The sequence below is a fragment of the Pseudonaja textilis genome, chromosome 4, assembly GCF_049901715.1.
Source record: "Pseudonaja textilis isolate UNSWEBS1 chromosome 4, rPseTex1.2, whole genome shotgun sequence".
In the NCBI taxonomy this organism is placed as follows: Eukaryota; Metazoa; Chordata; class Lepidosauria; order Squamata; family Elapidae; genus Pseudonaja; species Pseudonaja textilis.
The window spans coordinates 5,125,979-5,140,051 of record NC_141993.1 but is presented as its reverse complement, the minus strand read 5'-3'; the positions used below and the strand labels follow the sequence as shown (position 1 = coordinate 5,140,051).

Here is a 14,073-nt window from a genome sequence, read left to right as displayed (position 1 = left end):
CCCAAGCCCTGGAAAACATTCTCCACAGGAAGTACATCTTTTTGCGACAGGCCATTAGTGCCAGGACACACAACAATACAACACCAGAGTCTTACTTACTAGAGTTCTTGAACATCTTAACAAATCACCTTTTTTTATCTCAGCTGGCAGTAGCACCAGGCAGACACCTGAGTCCTTTCAAAACCTCCACATTTTTTTCCTAAATTGGCCCCTCTGGCAACTGAACTTTTTGATATCTTACTCACCACTCATGGCTGATTTGCAACACCTGATTCAGACCTTCCCTTACCTAGGACAACTTCTTCCTCATGGCCCACAATCCCCTCTCAGCTGAGTCACCATTGTCATCACAAACAGCTGGACCTGCCACCATAGTATCCCTATTAAGTTCAGCAAAGGGGCCATAACTGTTTTGTTAACACCAAAAGCTTCATGTTTATGGTCCACAGCTCTGACACTGCCCAGATCCAACCATTGTCCACACTGCAGGGTGCTTGTGGAAGACAGAGGTTGATAGCAGGGCAGCTCAAAAAAGCAATTAATTGGCCAACTGAGTTCAGCCTGAAGAGCACAAACATTCTAGACAAGCAATCTGTCCATGTAAACTAGTAATCTAGCAAGGCTCAGAAAAATATCTGATGCTTCAATGTACCTTCTGCTCTGCTTTCTCACAGCGTACTTATCCCAGGAGCTTCCATGAAAAGAGTTTGGCCCTGGATGTGACCTGTGGTTCCTTTTTTCCCCCATTTTGGATAATTGGGGAAGGTTAAAAGCCGTGGGTATCGTTAAGCCACCCATTGCTCAAAGAGTTGGATTGAAGTGGTTTATAAGTCTGATCAATCAGTCAGTTAGTCAATTCCAAAGAGTTACTGAATTCAGCCCTGTGCAAATGGATCTGATCTGGAACCTGAAAGTGGTTTTGTAATAGATAAACTGGGTGAAAGTTTATGCTAAGGTACTGCGCACATGTCAGTAAGTGGAACTATGCAAAGATTACTTTTGCAATCCAATATCTTGTGCAAGAGCAGAGATAGAGAAAAACACTTCTGCATACAATTTGCTTTTCCTGTTGCTTTTCTTGCTGTTGAGAAGAGAAGTGAATCTACTCCTTCTGGAGCGATCTTCATCTCTTTCCAGGGTGAAGGAACTGCTTCAGCGGATCAAGGAACGCTCCGGTAAGCAACGCTGATTTCATGTTCAGCTCAAACTCTGCTTTGTAAATCTCTATAGCAAACCTTTTTGCCATTTCTGCATCTATCTCCTTCTCCTGAGAAGCTTGAATCATAGGATCCCCTAAGATCTGGAGAACTCAGGCTGAATGACCAATTAAATAACTCAACAATGTCACTACTTGGTTTGTTTGTTCATTTATTTATTTAGCACATCGTCACTTCTACTTGGTGAATGTTGCTGATGAGGATGTAGCTTTGAACATCATCCAGATACCTCGCACAATCAATTTTGGCCTATGAACTCTAAATGATGAATAAAACTACGTAGCACTAAATAATCTCTCCTTAATTTTGTTCTTGATCCAAGGTACCAACCATGTTTTTCTGCCAACCTTTCCACACGTTGCTGCTGCTCTTCTTAGGAGCATCGCTGATTTTGGCTGCTGCTCCAGAGACAAGGAGTTCAGATCCAAATTCCTGCCCAGTATTGGCTTGTGGCAACCCAGGAATTGCTGGTTTACCAGGGAGAGATGGAAGAGACGGGGCCAAAGGAGAGAAAGGAGACACGGGTATAATTTCTGAAATCTCTCTCTTTCTCAATCACACATACAAAGTGTGTTCATTACATATCGCTATAGATTTAATCTTATTTCTGTATTTGAACAAAAAGGAGGAGGACCTTTAACACAAAAGTTATAGATTCTTCTTCACTTTTTGTCATGTTAGAAAACTGCCAGCTGGAAGGAGAGGTTAAGTGGGGATCTAGCTTAGAGACTTCCAAAGCAGCAAGCAGCAGAACACTTGACCTCCCCCAAGATCCATGAAGTTGGTCCATCTGGTCATTCCCATGGGAAGGCAAGAGTCTGAGGAAAATTGTAGAATAACGTTGTTTACTTTACCTATCTGAGAATGGCTTTGGTTTGCATGCAACTGATCCTTCAGCCTAGCAGAACATCATGTCATCAGCAGGCATCTTTTGAGTTGCTGATGTCTGATGGATAGATGCCGGGTGGGGTTCGGGGAAGGGGGTGGCTATTTTGGGGGAATGGAATCCAAGAGATGTTGCTTTGTCTCAAACCCCAGGCCTCCAAGTGAAGGGTCAACCAGGATTCCCCGGTAAGGCTGGTCCTGCTGGACCGAAGGGAAACACCGGAGCCCCAGGACAAAAAGGACAAAAAGGAGAAATGTCAGGTAGGAAATTTTTCTTTGATGGTGAGCTTTGCCTGCATGAGAAGGAAGGGGAGTTTCTGATATTTCCAAGAAGAGCTCAAATATGGCTTATTTTGCAATGTTCATCAATAGCAATTGGCAACATTGTGCCTCGCTTTGTGAGCCTCGTGTCACTTCTGGCGGGTAGGAATTCCTCATCTCCAATCTTGGAAGAACAAATGCAAACTCCTTGATTGTTCTAATTCAAAAAAGATCTTGAATTCCTGATTTAAGAGTGAGTAAGGTTACCTCAGCCAAACCGGTAAGAATTTCTCAATTTATAGCTGGCCCAAACTCGCATTTATTCTTTATTTTCATCTAAATCCTCTTATTTAAGCTAAACACTGACAAATCTTAAAATTATTTAAATGGCAATATGTTTTTAAGAAGCCCTCCTTTCTAATTATACATTTAAGAAAAGTAAATAAAAGCATTGCATTTATCTGTCAATATGTACACTAATTCATCCTATATTTGTCAATACCTGCATTCAGGATGGGCATTGAGTTATTGATTATAGGGGCTCCATTTGCCACAAGTTGCTTCTCGGTGGGTTATTTCTTTATTTTCAATACAGATTTTTCTGATCTAGATATAACAGACCAGGAGTGTCCAACCTTGGCAACTTTAAGACTTGTGGACTTCAACTTCCAGAATTCTCCAGCCGGCATGAAAATAAATGGAAGTTTTGGTGTTTGATTAGTTTTCTCTGTTTTTCTCTGTAGCTGTTGATACAGTCCAAAGGCAGGTGGCTGCTTTGGAAAAGACGGTCCAGACATTACAAGCTGAAGTCCGCAAAAGCCAAAAAAGTAAGAAAGAATATGGGTTTGGGGGTTAGCTGTTGGTTTGCATTTGTGTGCAATATCTGGAGGAAGGAAAAGAAAGTAACGATGAGCAGTGTGGCCAACTCACTCCCTTCCATTCAGTGATGAGGAAAGTAAGGCTCTACATTTAGGCAAGAAAATCAAATGCACAGAGACTTAGCTCAATGGCAGTAACTGCAAAAGGGATCTTGGACAATCACCTAAACATGAGCCGTCAGTGTCCTGCAGGAGCCACAAAAAGCAAATGCAATCCTGTGTTGCATTAACAGAGGGATAGAATCAAGATCACATGAAGTGTTAGTACCACTTTATAATGGCTTGGTAAGGCCACACTGAATTTTATTTTGTCAGGTAGGGCCCAGTGTCAATAAGAAAATGACAGACTCAGAAAGGACCTTGGAGGTCTTCTAGTCCAACCCCCTAATCAAGCAGGAGACCCTATACCATTCCAGACAAGTGGCTGTCCAGTCTTTTCTTTAAAACCCCCAGTGATGAGCACCCAACAACTCCTGGAGGGAAACCGTTCCACAAACAAATTGATCTCAGGATGTCAGGAAACGTCTCCTTAATTCCAGGTTGCTTCTCTCCTTAATTAGTTTCCATCCATTGTTTCTTGTCCTGCTTTCAAGGCTTTGGAGAATAGCTTGAGCCCCCCTCTTCTTTGGGGCAGCCCCTCAAATAGCGGAACGCTGCTATCCTATCTCCCCTGGTCCTTCTTTTCATTAGGCTAGACAGACCCAATTCCAGCAACTGTTCTTTGTATGCTTAGCCTCCAGACCCCTAATCCTCATTGTTGTTCTCTACATCTTTTTTTTATAATATGGAGATCAAAATTGGATATACTATTCCAAGTATGGTTTTGCACAGTGGTGGGATTCAAATAACATTGCCGCCAGTTCGGTGGGTGTGGCTTGGTGGGTGCACTTTGCACGCAGGCACACACTTTGCGGGCATGTGCGTGCAAAATATGCCCTTTGCGCAGGCTCAGAGGCATTTGTGCAGGTGCAGAGGTGTTCTAACTCACTCCTACAAGCCTGCACAATCCCAGTTGCTCCATCAGCTGCCCTGCGGCACTATTCTGTGCCGCGCAAAGCAGCTGTGCTTCAAATTCTGCAGATAAAAGTGAGTAAGGGAGCCCAGGTAGGCAGGTGGGCCCAACAGCAGAGCCAGCAGAGAGAACAGGTTCAGTCTCCACTGCTCATTGCTCCTACCAGCTCTCCAGAACTGGGCAGAACCAGTCGAATACCAGCACTGGTTTTGCAAAGGCTTTATAAAGCCTTCAACTCTATCAAAATCCATTTAGATTTTGCCTACCTGCTGGAGTGTAGTGAAGAGAAGGTCCAGGGGAGACAGTGTCCCAATATTTGAGGGGCTGCCAGAGAGAGGAAGGGGGTCAGGGTATTTTTCAAAGCACCCGAAGGCCAGACAAGGAATAATGGATGGAAACTGAACATGGAGAGATTCAACTTGGAAATAAGGAGGAATTTCCTGACGGTGAGGACCATTAACAGAAATTGGAACAGAAGTTGCCTTCAGAAGTTGTGGGAGTGCCTTCACTTGAGACTTTCAAGGAGACTGTCAGAAATGGGGTAGAGTCTCCCACTTGGGAGGGGGCTTGGACTCGATGACCTACAAGATCCCTTCCAACTCTGATTACCTGTTATCTGTGTTTGGGTTTTTTCACCAGCTTGGTGTTGTCTGCTCATTTGATAAGTTCCCCTTCTATTCCCTCATCTAAATCATGTATGAAGATGTTGAAGAGTACTGGGTCTAAGACAGAACATTGGGGTACCCCACTGCTTACTTCCCTCCATGTAGAAATAGTTATACATAAATTCATGTAAGTGTTTTCTGCCCAGTGAGATGGCAATATTTATTTTTATTAGCTGATGTCAAAAGAAACCCAAACAAAAAACAACAAGAAAACATTTTTTTTAACATCTATTAGATATTGATCTTGTTCAACTTTTCAAACCACATAGATATTTCCCCCTCTGCTCACCCCATGTTTTTGAATTTCCAAAAAAACTCCTTGAAGAGCATTCAAGAGATTTAAATCAGGTGGCAAATAAATAAGAATGGCTGCAGGGAATATAATCAATGGGCAAAGTGCTTTGCAGAATACACATATACACAGTTCCCCGAGGGGAAAATAAATTAAGCTGACAATGTCTCTATAAGGAAGGCAGAAAAGCTACAAGGATTAAGAATCCTATAGGGAATATCCACCCACAGCTATCCTAATGATTTCTGGACAAAACTCAGTTTTGCATTGGGCTAGATTGTGTTACTTGATTGGAAAGGGTGAACTGGTGGCCCTGGTTAGACTTGCATGGAGAATAGGCTTCACTGTGTGAATAAACCACAGTGAAGAAGGCAGTGGAAAACCTGGTTAGCTAGTGGGCCTGGTTAGTCTTGCATGGAGAATAGGCTTTGCTGGGGAATAAACCACAGTGAAGAAGCCATCACGAATCATTTTGACATGGTTGCCAGCTAAATCCCTAAGCTAAGTTAGAAGGAGACCTGTCACTGTGCACCTTCAATGTTTGCCTTGAGTTACGTTGATTTGTTGGATGGAAGCTGTTTTCATGGGTGATTTGTTTTCTACCTAGTCTTCGCAATGCTGGGGGCGACCACGGTTGGAGGGAAAACCTTCGTTTTTACTGGTCAGACTCACAATTTTGCCAGCGGGAAAGCTCTCTGCAGCAATGCCGGTGGAGCTCTGGCAGTGGCCATGAATGTGGCTGAGAACACGGCCTTGGCGGCCATGGCCAAGCGGAACGGCAAGCAGATATACCTGGGTATGAGTGACCTCCAGACGGAAGGCCAGTTCGTGTATTTGAACGGACAAGCGGTGAGGTACACTAACTGGAAACGCTCTGAGCCTAACAACTTGAACAACGAAGACTGTGTGGTACTCATTCCAGATACCCTGTGGAATGACATTAGCTGTGACCACCAAACCCACATCGTTTGTGAACTTTGATCTATCTAGAACGTCGCTGTTTGCATTCTCAGGGGGCGTCCATGGGAAAAGAAGGCAAGGGGCTCAAGGGATGCCATGCCATTGTCAGGCCATCATTGGTGCTCTTAATGCCATGACGCCATGACACATTTTTGACATCTTTGCGGCTTGCTATCCATGTTCTAGGAGAGGGCAAAATAACTGCATGAGTACATCAGTTTTGCTTTCCAGGCTGAAAATGCAATTGTGATAACAATACAAAAACAAAAAGACGCAAGAGAGGTACTGTCTCCATTTCTCTCCACACGTGTTTTGTCTCACAGTATTTCATTGTTATTATATTTTTGAGAAGCGTCCTTCCAAGTTTCTGGACTCTCAGGAAAAGCTGTTGCGCAGAATGAGAGAAAGAGCAAATTGTGGAATGAACGGTCCTCTCCTTTAAATCTGGTAACTTCTCGGATGTTTCGTTCGGGTCAAGCTTTTGAAAAGGCCTCCAAAATTCTGAGAAGTAGAACATCGAATAATAGAGAGATGGAAGGGACCTTGGAGGTTTTGTAGTTCGGCATTCCCCAAATTTTCTGGATTGGCGGCCCAGCGGGGGGAGGGGAGAGGCAATGGTTCTGCAGGAACAGCAGGGCTACGCACATACACAAGTTCATTTGTGTGAGTGGCATGCACGCTGACCCACTGCCAGTGGCGGATTAAGACTCACTGGTGCCCCAAGCACTGACAAATCTTGGTGCCTGCCCGCTCCTTTTTACTTACTGTACAAACGAAGACATATTCTCAACCCTAACCCTAACCCTAACCCTAACCTTTTGGGCCTAGTGCCTTAAGCACATGCTTAGTCCGCTTCATGGTTAATACGCTGTGCCCAATGTGGGTGTGAGTGAGGCTGAGAGTGCTGGTGCGCACTGCTCATGTGGACGGGGTGCAAGCTGGCCAGCACTCACGCAGCCTGGTTGCAAATAGGCCATGGCATGGTAGTGAGCCACAGCCTGCAGGCTGGGAATCCCTGTTCTAGTCCCACCCCCTCCTCAAGCAGGAGATCCTATACCATTCCAGACAAATTGCTGTCCAGTCTCTTCTTAAAACCCTCCAGTGATGGGGCGTCCACAACTTCTGGAGACAAGCTGGTCCCACTGATTAATCATTCTCAATGACAGGAAGTTTCTCCTTAGTTCTAGGTTGCTTCTCTCCTTGATTAGTTTCCACCCGTTGCTTCTATCTGGTAGGTCTAGTCATATTATTCACATGTATTAATAATTTTGGAGGTGGGGGGAGATTGAAAGTCTGTTCTTCTCAAAGCATTTAAGAGGACTAGACTTCTTTCTCTTTCAGAAAACCAAAGCTCCAGTTCCAACATAGGAATTTTTGACCTGTGTAGGATCCCTAGTATGGTAGACTAATAATAAGAGATTAACAGAGTTGGAAGGGACCTTGTAGGTCATCATCTCCAACCCCACCTCCCGCCCAAGCAGGAGACCCTACACCCTTTCTGACAGATGGCAGTCCGGTTTCTTCTTGGAAGCTTCCAGTGAGGAAGCTAATAACCAGAGACCCTATGAAAGGACTTCCTTTGCAAGTAGAGAACACTTCCACACCAGTAGTGTTCCATAGTTTATATGACATTCAGATTCACCCATCACACTCATATGCACAAACACAAACACAAAGACCAAAAAACTGTGTTCTGAACTTCCACACGCTGGCAAGACCAGTAAAATATTGAGACGGTAGGACTGGCTTGTTTGGGGAAAGAGTTTGCCTCCCCCCTTGTGGCCACCTTCAGAAGTATACCTGCACTTCTCCATGTGTTGTGTGATAGGACTTCCTATGAAGTCTGCTAGACCAGGGGGTCTCAATCCAGGGGCCACAGGCCACTAGTGGGCTATGAGGGGCTTGCAACTGGGCCACGGAAACAGCCAGCAAGCATGCATGTGTGCGTGGATTTAAATGAGTGGAAGGTGTGCATGCACGCTGCACACACAAGTGGAGTTGCACACTTATGCACACGCTTGCCAACCGCCCACATGGAAGCATCCCCTCTCCCTTTCCCACCTGTCCACAAAGCCATAAACATTGGGGAATTATGTGATGGACATCCAACATTAAACCAATGCTTCACCCTTCCAATTCTTCAGTGACACAAAAGGGTCGATTTCAGAGGTGGGATTCAGCCAGTTCGGACCAGTTCTGGAGAACTGGTAGCGGAAATTTTGAGTCATTCAGAGAACCAGCAAATACTGGCTCTGATTGGCCCTGCCAACCCCATCTATTCTCTGCCTCCCATTGAGCTGTAGCTGATTGGCTGGGTCTTCTTCGGTTACCCTGCCCAGGAGAACGGAGCAGGAAGGCAGGTTAGTGGGGTGGGGAGGGAAGGGGGATTTTGCAGTATCCTTCCCCTGCCACACCCACCAAGCCACGCCCACCAAGCCAAGCCACGCCCATAGAACCAGTAGTAAAAAAAATTGAATTCCACCACTGGTTGATTTGTGTCTGCTATGCTCACCATGGGGTCTTGTCAAGGCTTCTTGTGCACTTTGAGATCTCATCCATCCATTCTACTTCTTTATAATTAGATGATATGGAGAAGAAAGATCAGGTTAGAGATTTTAATAATAATATTTTACACTTTTCATGTACAGAGCTCTTCCCTTCATCCTGAATTGATGAATTGATAAACCAGCATTCGTTATGAAAGCCATCCTGCCTATGCTCGGATTGAGTGATTAATGATGATGTGACATCAAGTCCTTTTCAGCTCCTAGTGGCCACCAAGATAGATTTCCTCCAAGATGTTCTATCCTTAACTTGTTCTTTCAGGTCTTCCTACAACCCTCATTGTCAGTGGAATTGAGATATGCTCCAATGAAAAGGTCTTCAAATTTGACAGCTTTAAGACTGGTGGACTTCAACTCTCAGAATTCCTCCTCCAGTCATGTTAGCTCAGGAATTCTGGGAGTTGAAGCCCATAAGTCTTAAAGCTGTCAAGTTTGAAGACCCTTGCTCCAATGCAATGGTCAACCTCATGTACTTAGGATTCATGGGTGGCTAGGATACTGAAAATATATTAAGTGGAAGGCAGAATGTATAACACCAATTGTTAGAAACTTATTTGTTCTGACCAGGAGGCCATTCTTTTCCTCCTCCAAGAATAATGGATGGAAACTGATCAAGGAGAGATTTAGCCTAGAAATAAGGAGAAATTTTGTGACAGTGAGAACCATCAACTGATGGAACAGAAGTTACCTTCGGAGGTTGTGGGAGCTTCATCACTGGAGGCTTTCAAGAAGACAATGGACTGCCATCTATCTGAAATAGTGTAGGGTTTCCTACTTGGACTAGATGACCTCTGAGGTCCCTTCCAACTCTGTTAATCTGTTAAGGTCAACTTCAAACGTTTCCAAAAAGATTGCCAAATTTCTAATAGCTATTGCTCATTGCAATTGCCTGATGCCTCCTTCATACTACTAATTGCTTTTAGGCTGTGCAATGTTGTTTTATAACTTTAAGTTTGATATATAATTGCATTGCCATGTTTTCAAAAGTGGGTTAACAATAACAATAGCAATAAAGCTTCTTTGTATTCTACATCTACATAGCACATATCTTTCAACCACTTCCATACAAACAGAACTTGCTAGAGTTCTAGATTTTTCCAAGTGAAAAACGCGACAAATCAAATCCAGCTTCCTTATTTAAATGAGTGAATAGCAAATCCTGGACAGACAAGACCAGGCCGAGAATATTTTAAGTTTGTGCCTTGTGCTACTGCAGACTTCTAACAACTTACAGCCACACATATGCTGTTCACAGTTGTTAAAAGGGAAAGGTTCACCTTGCACATATGTGCCAGCTGTTTCTGGCCCTAGGGGCCATCGGTGCTCATCTCCGTTCCAAAGCTGACAAGCCAGTGCTGTCCAAAGACATCTCCGTGGTTATGTGGTTGGCATGACTAACACCAAAGGTGCACGAAATGCTGTTCCCTTCCCCACCAAAGGGGTTCCTATTTTTCTACTTGCATTTTTACGTGCTTTTGAACTGCTAATTTGGCAGAAGCTGCGACAAAGAATGGGAGCTCAATCCATTGTGCGGTGCTAGGGATTCGAACTGCCGAACTGCCGACTTTTCTGATCGACAAGCTCAGCGTCTTAGCCACTGAGCCACCGCGTCCCATTCATAGTTGTTACGTGACTATATAAAAGGATTTTGGATTGTCAACAGTCTGTTCTTTTCACTCAATGCCAACACAATGCAGGGAGCAAAGGAGAACCAGCACCTGATTAACTTCACAATGTATTATTTTTCAGAAACAGCTATCTGCATGACTCAGATGTGTACCGAACACTTCCCAGCCTGACCAAACAGATCCTTTAACAAAAAACAAATAAATGTCTTAAATAACACCAATTATTTAGAGAGGCTTTCTTTCCTTAGCCATTAAACTTTATGGAGAGTCTCTGCTCACCGTTTAATGTTGCTTTAATTATACATTAGCTCTCTTTGCCCCCCATTGAAGCTTAGGCATATGGTGCTAATGGGGTTTTTATAGGTGTTCCGATTAGCCAATTTGCACAAAGGAGAGGGACTTTTTTTGTTGGTCTGTTGTTGTTGTTTTAAAGCTACAAACTACTTCCTAGGTGTTTTGAATGAGGAAGAGGCCGTGCATTGTGCATGCTTGAAGAAGTGATCCCGTTGAAATAATTCAGAGGATCGCCTGAGGGCAGCCGAGAGTTAATTTTGGGTAACTCTTAGCTCCCATCTTAACGCCCAGCCAGAATTCTGCAATCCAGATACGACTCTCCTAATTATGCAATTGTAGATATTCCAAATATTGGAACACATAAAATATTCCAAATGGATGAGAGACATCCATTTCACAGGAATGGTATAAAGCCTCCTGCCTCAGGCAAAGGTTTGAAATAGAAAACCCCCACAAGGTCCCTTCCAACCTGATTATTCCGTGATTCTTTAAATTCAACTTTCTTAGATGCTTAATTGTACTACAGAATCATAGAGTTGGAAGAGACCTTGTAGTCATCTAGTCCAACCCCTCTGCACAACCCTTCCTGCCCAAGCAGGAGACCCTACACCATTTCTGACATTCCAGATGGCAGTCCAGTCTCTTCTTGAAAGCCTCCAGTGATGAAGCTCCCACAACTTCTGAAGGCAACTTCTGTTCCATGGATGGGTTGTTCTCACTGTCAGAAAATTCCTCCTTATTTCCAGGTTGAATCTCCCCTTGATCAGTTTCCATCCATTATTCCTTGTCTGGCCTTCAGGTGCCTTGGGAAATAGCTTGACCCCTTCCTCTCTATGGCAGCCCTTCAAATATGATACATGCAGTCCTCACCTTACAACAGAGCCCAAACTTTCTGTTACTGAACATTTTTAAGTGAGTTTTGCCCCATTTTATAACCTTTCCTGCCACAGCTGTTAAGTGAATCTGCCTTCCCTTTTGACCTGGCTTGTCAGAAGGGTAGAAAACTTGATTTCATGATCCCAGACACATTGCAACCATCTGTGATGACCCAAAGGGACGTGGCACAAAAGCAACAAAGTCACAAAAGTAAGTAAAGTCCCTTTAATTCCTCCAACTTGGCCTCCAGTGTCCAGTTATCCTCGGATAGAGAAAAAACTCTCCCAAGAACAGTCTTTAAAGGGAAGAAATTCAGTCCGAACCCAAAGTACATATAAATTATAAATAAAACCCCACAACAAACCATGTTGCAGCAATTAACGAGACAGGGCAGGGTAAGGAATTGCAGACTTCAAAAGGTAATGAAATACACACGGTTGGGAGCACACAGTTGGGAGGACGCCAGAACCCAGATAAGACTTGACAAACAAAGATAATTCACGCTTTGCTTCCAGCAAGGTGCTGTGCGCAAATACCCTTTATATCCTGTTTTCCCAGCTGCAGCTAATGAAGGGAATCAGGGCCCTTTTCTCCCCTGTAAGCCACGTTGCTCCCTTCTCCATTCCTCCCTGCATGCCCTAGGATGAAGAGGGGGTGGGCCTGGGTCTTCCTCTGAATGCCCAGCTGTGGGCATTGGAGAAGGACTGTGCCCTTCTCCAGTTTCTTTCATGGCCAACAGAGCCACACTCCCACTCCCTGTCAGCTGCTCGACCTCCCCCTCGGAATCAGATTCCAACAGGGGCATGGCACCATCATAAATATGATCCAGTTGTCAAGAATCTGAATGACATGACCATGGGATGCTGCAACTGTCGTCAAATTTGGAAAATGGACATAAGTCGCTTTTTTTTCAGTGCCCTTGTGACCTCGAACAGTTGTTGAACAAATTGCTGTAAGTTGAGAACTACCTGTAGAAAAAGATATACATACATCATTGCAAGCCTCAGAATGTAGTTTTGCATTTTAAAAAAAACCCACAAAGCCAATACAATCCTGGGTTATCTAAACAGAGGCATAGAATCAAGATCACATGAAGTGCGAGTAACTCTTTATAAAGCCTTACTAGGACCACAACCAGAATCCTGCATCCAGTTTTGGTCACTGCCTTACAAAAAAGAGGTTGGGACTTTAGAAAAAGTTCAGAGAAGAGCAACTAAGGTGATTAAAGGCTTGGAGACTAAAACATATGAAGAATGGATGCAGGATATGGTTTCGGCTAGTCTAGAGAAAAGAATTAGGGGCGACATGACAGTAGTATTTCAGTATTTGAGGGGCTGACCCAAAGAAGAGGGAGTCAAGCTATTCTCCAAAGCAACTGAAGGCAGGACAAGAAGCAATGGGTGGAAACTAATCAAGGAGAGAAGCAACCTGTGATAGAATTATTACAAAATTATTATTAATTAAAGAGGAACTTCCTAAGAGTGAGGACAATTAACCAGTGGAATGACTTGCCTTCAGAAATCATGGGCACTTCATCACTGGAGGTTTTTAAGAAGAGACAGGATTGCCATTTGTTTGAAATGGTATAGGGTCTCCTGCGTGAGCAGGGGGCTGGACTAGAGGACCTCCAAGGTCCCTTCCAGCTCTATTATGATTCTACTATATCCACCTTAGTTAGGACTGCTGTATCGTAGCAGGGAGAAACCCCAAAGACTTCTTTGGGCTGACCTCTTTGCTGCTGCCTCCTGGTCATGCCAACTTTTACAACTTCAGGCTGTGCAAAAAAATTGCAGCCACACCAGAAGCCAGCCTGGAATGGAACTGATTATTCCATTCCATTTAGACTTGTCAGGGGTTCAGTGATTTATAACCAAGCTGTTCAATGACCTTTGCCAAGTGCCATATTTCTTTCCTTCCTTCTTTCTATCTGGGAAGGAGACCATTCAAGTCCTTGCTTCCTAAAAAAAAGGCACACTGGAGGGCGGGGCCCAAAGGGAAAGAGTCTTAACGCTATCAGTCAAAATGCTTGATTTGGAAACCTGCCATAATAGTTTTGAAAGAGCACAGCGACCTGATTGTAGGGTGGAGCACCATCATTCATGCTGAAAAGATAACAGATAACAAATGTCCTTTCCTCTTGGGAGAGCTTTTGGGGAATTCCCAAGAATTTGGTCGGCAGCTGCTCTTCCAGAGCTAAGCAGTCCATTACCATTACCTGAGCCTGCAGTGTGCGGTGGCAGCCAAAAAAGTCAACACAATCCTAAATTGCATTAATAGAGGGATGCAATCAAGATCAAATGATGTACTAATCCCACTCTATAAAGCCTTAGTAAAGACCCCACTTAGAGTTACTGCATCCAGTTTTGGTCATCACACTATGAAAAAGATGTTGAGACTCTAAAAAGAGAGCAGAAAAGAGCAACCAGGATGATGAGAGGACTAGAGGCTACAACATAATGGCATGGCTAGAGAACGACCAAGGAAGACAGGAGAGCAGTCTTCCAATATTTAAGGGGGTGCCACAGAGAGGAGGGAGGGGTC

The 14,073-nt window shown here is 44.0% G+C and overlaps 1 protein-coding gene across 1 annotated transcript; it reads left to right on the top strand.

Moving 5' to 3' along the window:
• The first annotated feature begins 1,059 nt into the window (after positions 1-1,059).
• LOC113445389 (mannose-binding protein-like) lies at positions 1,060-6,447 on the top strand. Its single transcript, XM_026714523.2, has 5 exons — positions 1,060-1,175; positions 1,540-1,741; positions 2,256-2,363; positions 3,107-3,190; positions 5,818-6,447. The coding sequence occupies exons 2-5, from the start codon at positions 1,549-1,551 to the stop codon at positions 6,189-6,191; spliced, it is 759 nt and encodes a 252-aa protein (XP_026570308.1). The 5' UTR covers positions 1,060-1,175; positions 1,540-1,548; the 3' UTR covers positions 6,192-6,447.
• Positions 6,448-14,073: the final 7,626 nt, after the last annotated feature.

Bases quoted from the DNA above. Each gene is read 5' to 3' on its own strand.
- LOC113445389 (XM_026714523.2), top strand. From the start codon at position 1,549: ATGTTTTTCTGCCAACCTTTCCACACGTTGCTGCTGCTCTTCTTAGGA. The intron at 1,742-2,255 runs GTATAATTTCTG...CTCAAACCCCAG, and splicing joins AGGAGAGAAAGGAGACACGG to GCCTCCAAGTGAAGGGTCAA. The intron at 2,364-3,106 runs GTAGGAAATTTT...TTTTCTCTGTAG, and splicing joins ACAAAAAGGAGAAATGTCAG to CTGTTGATACAGTCCAAAGG.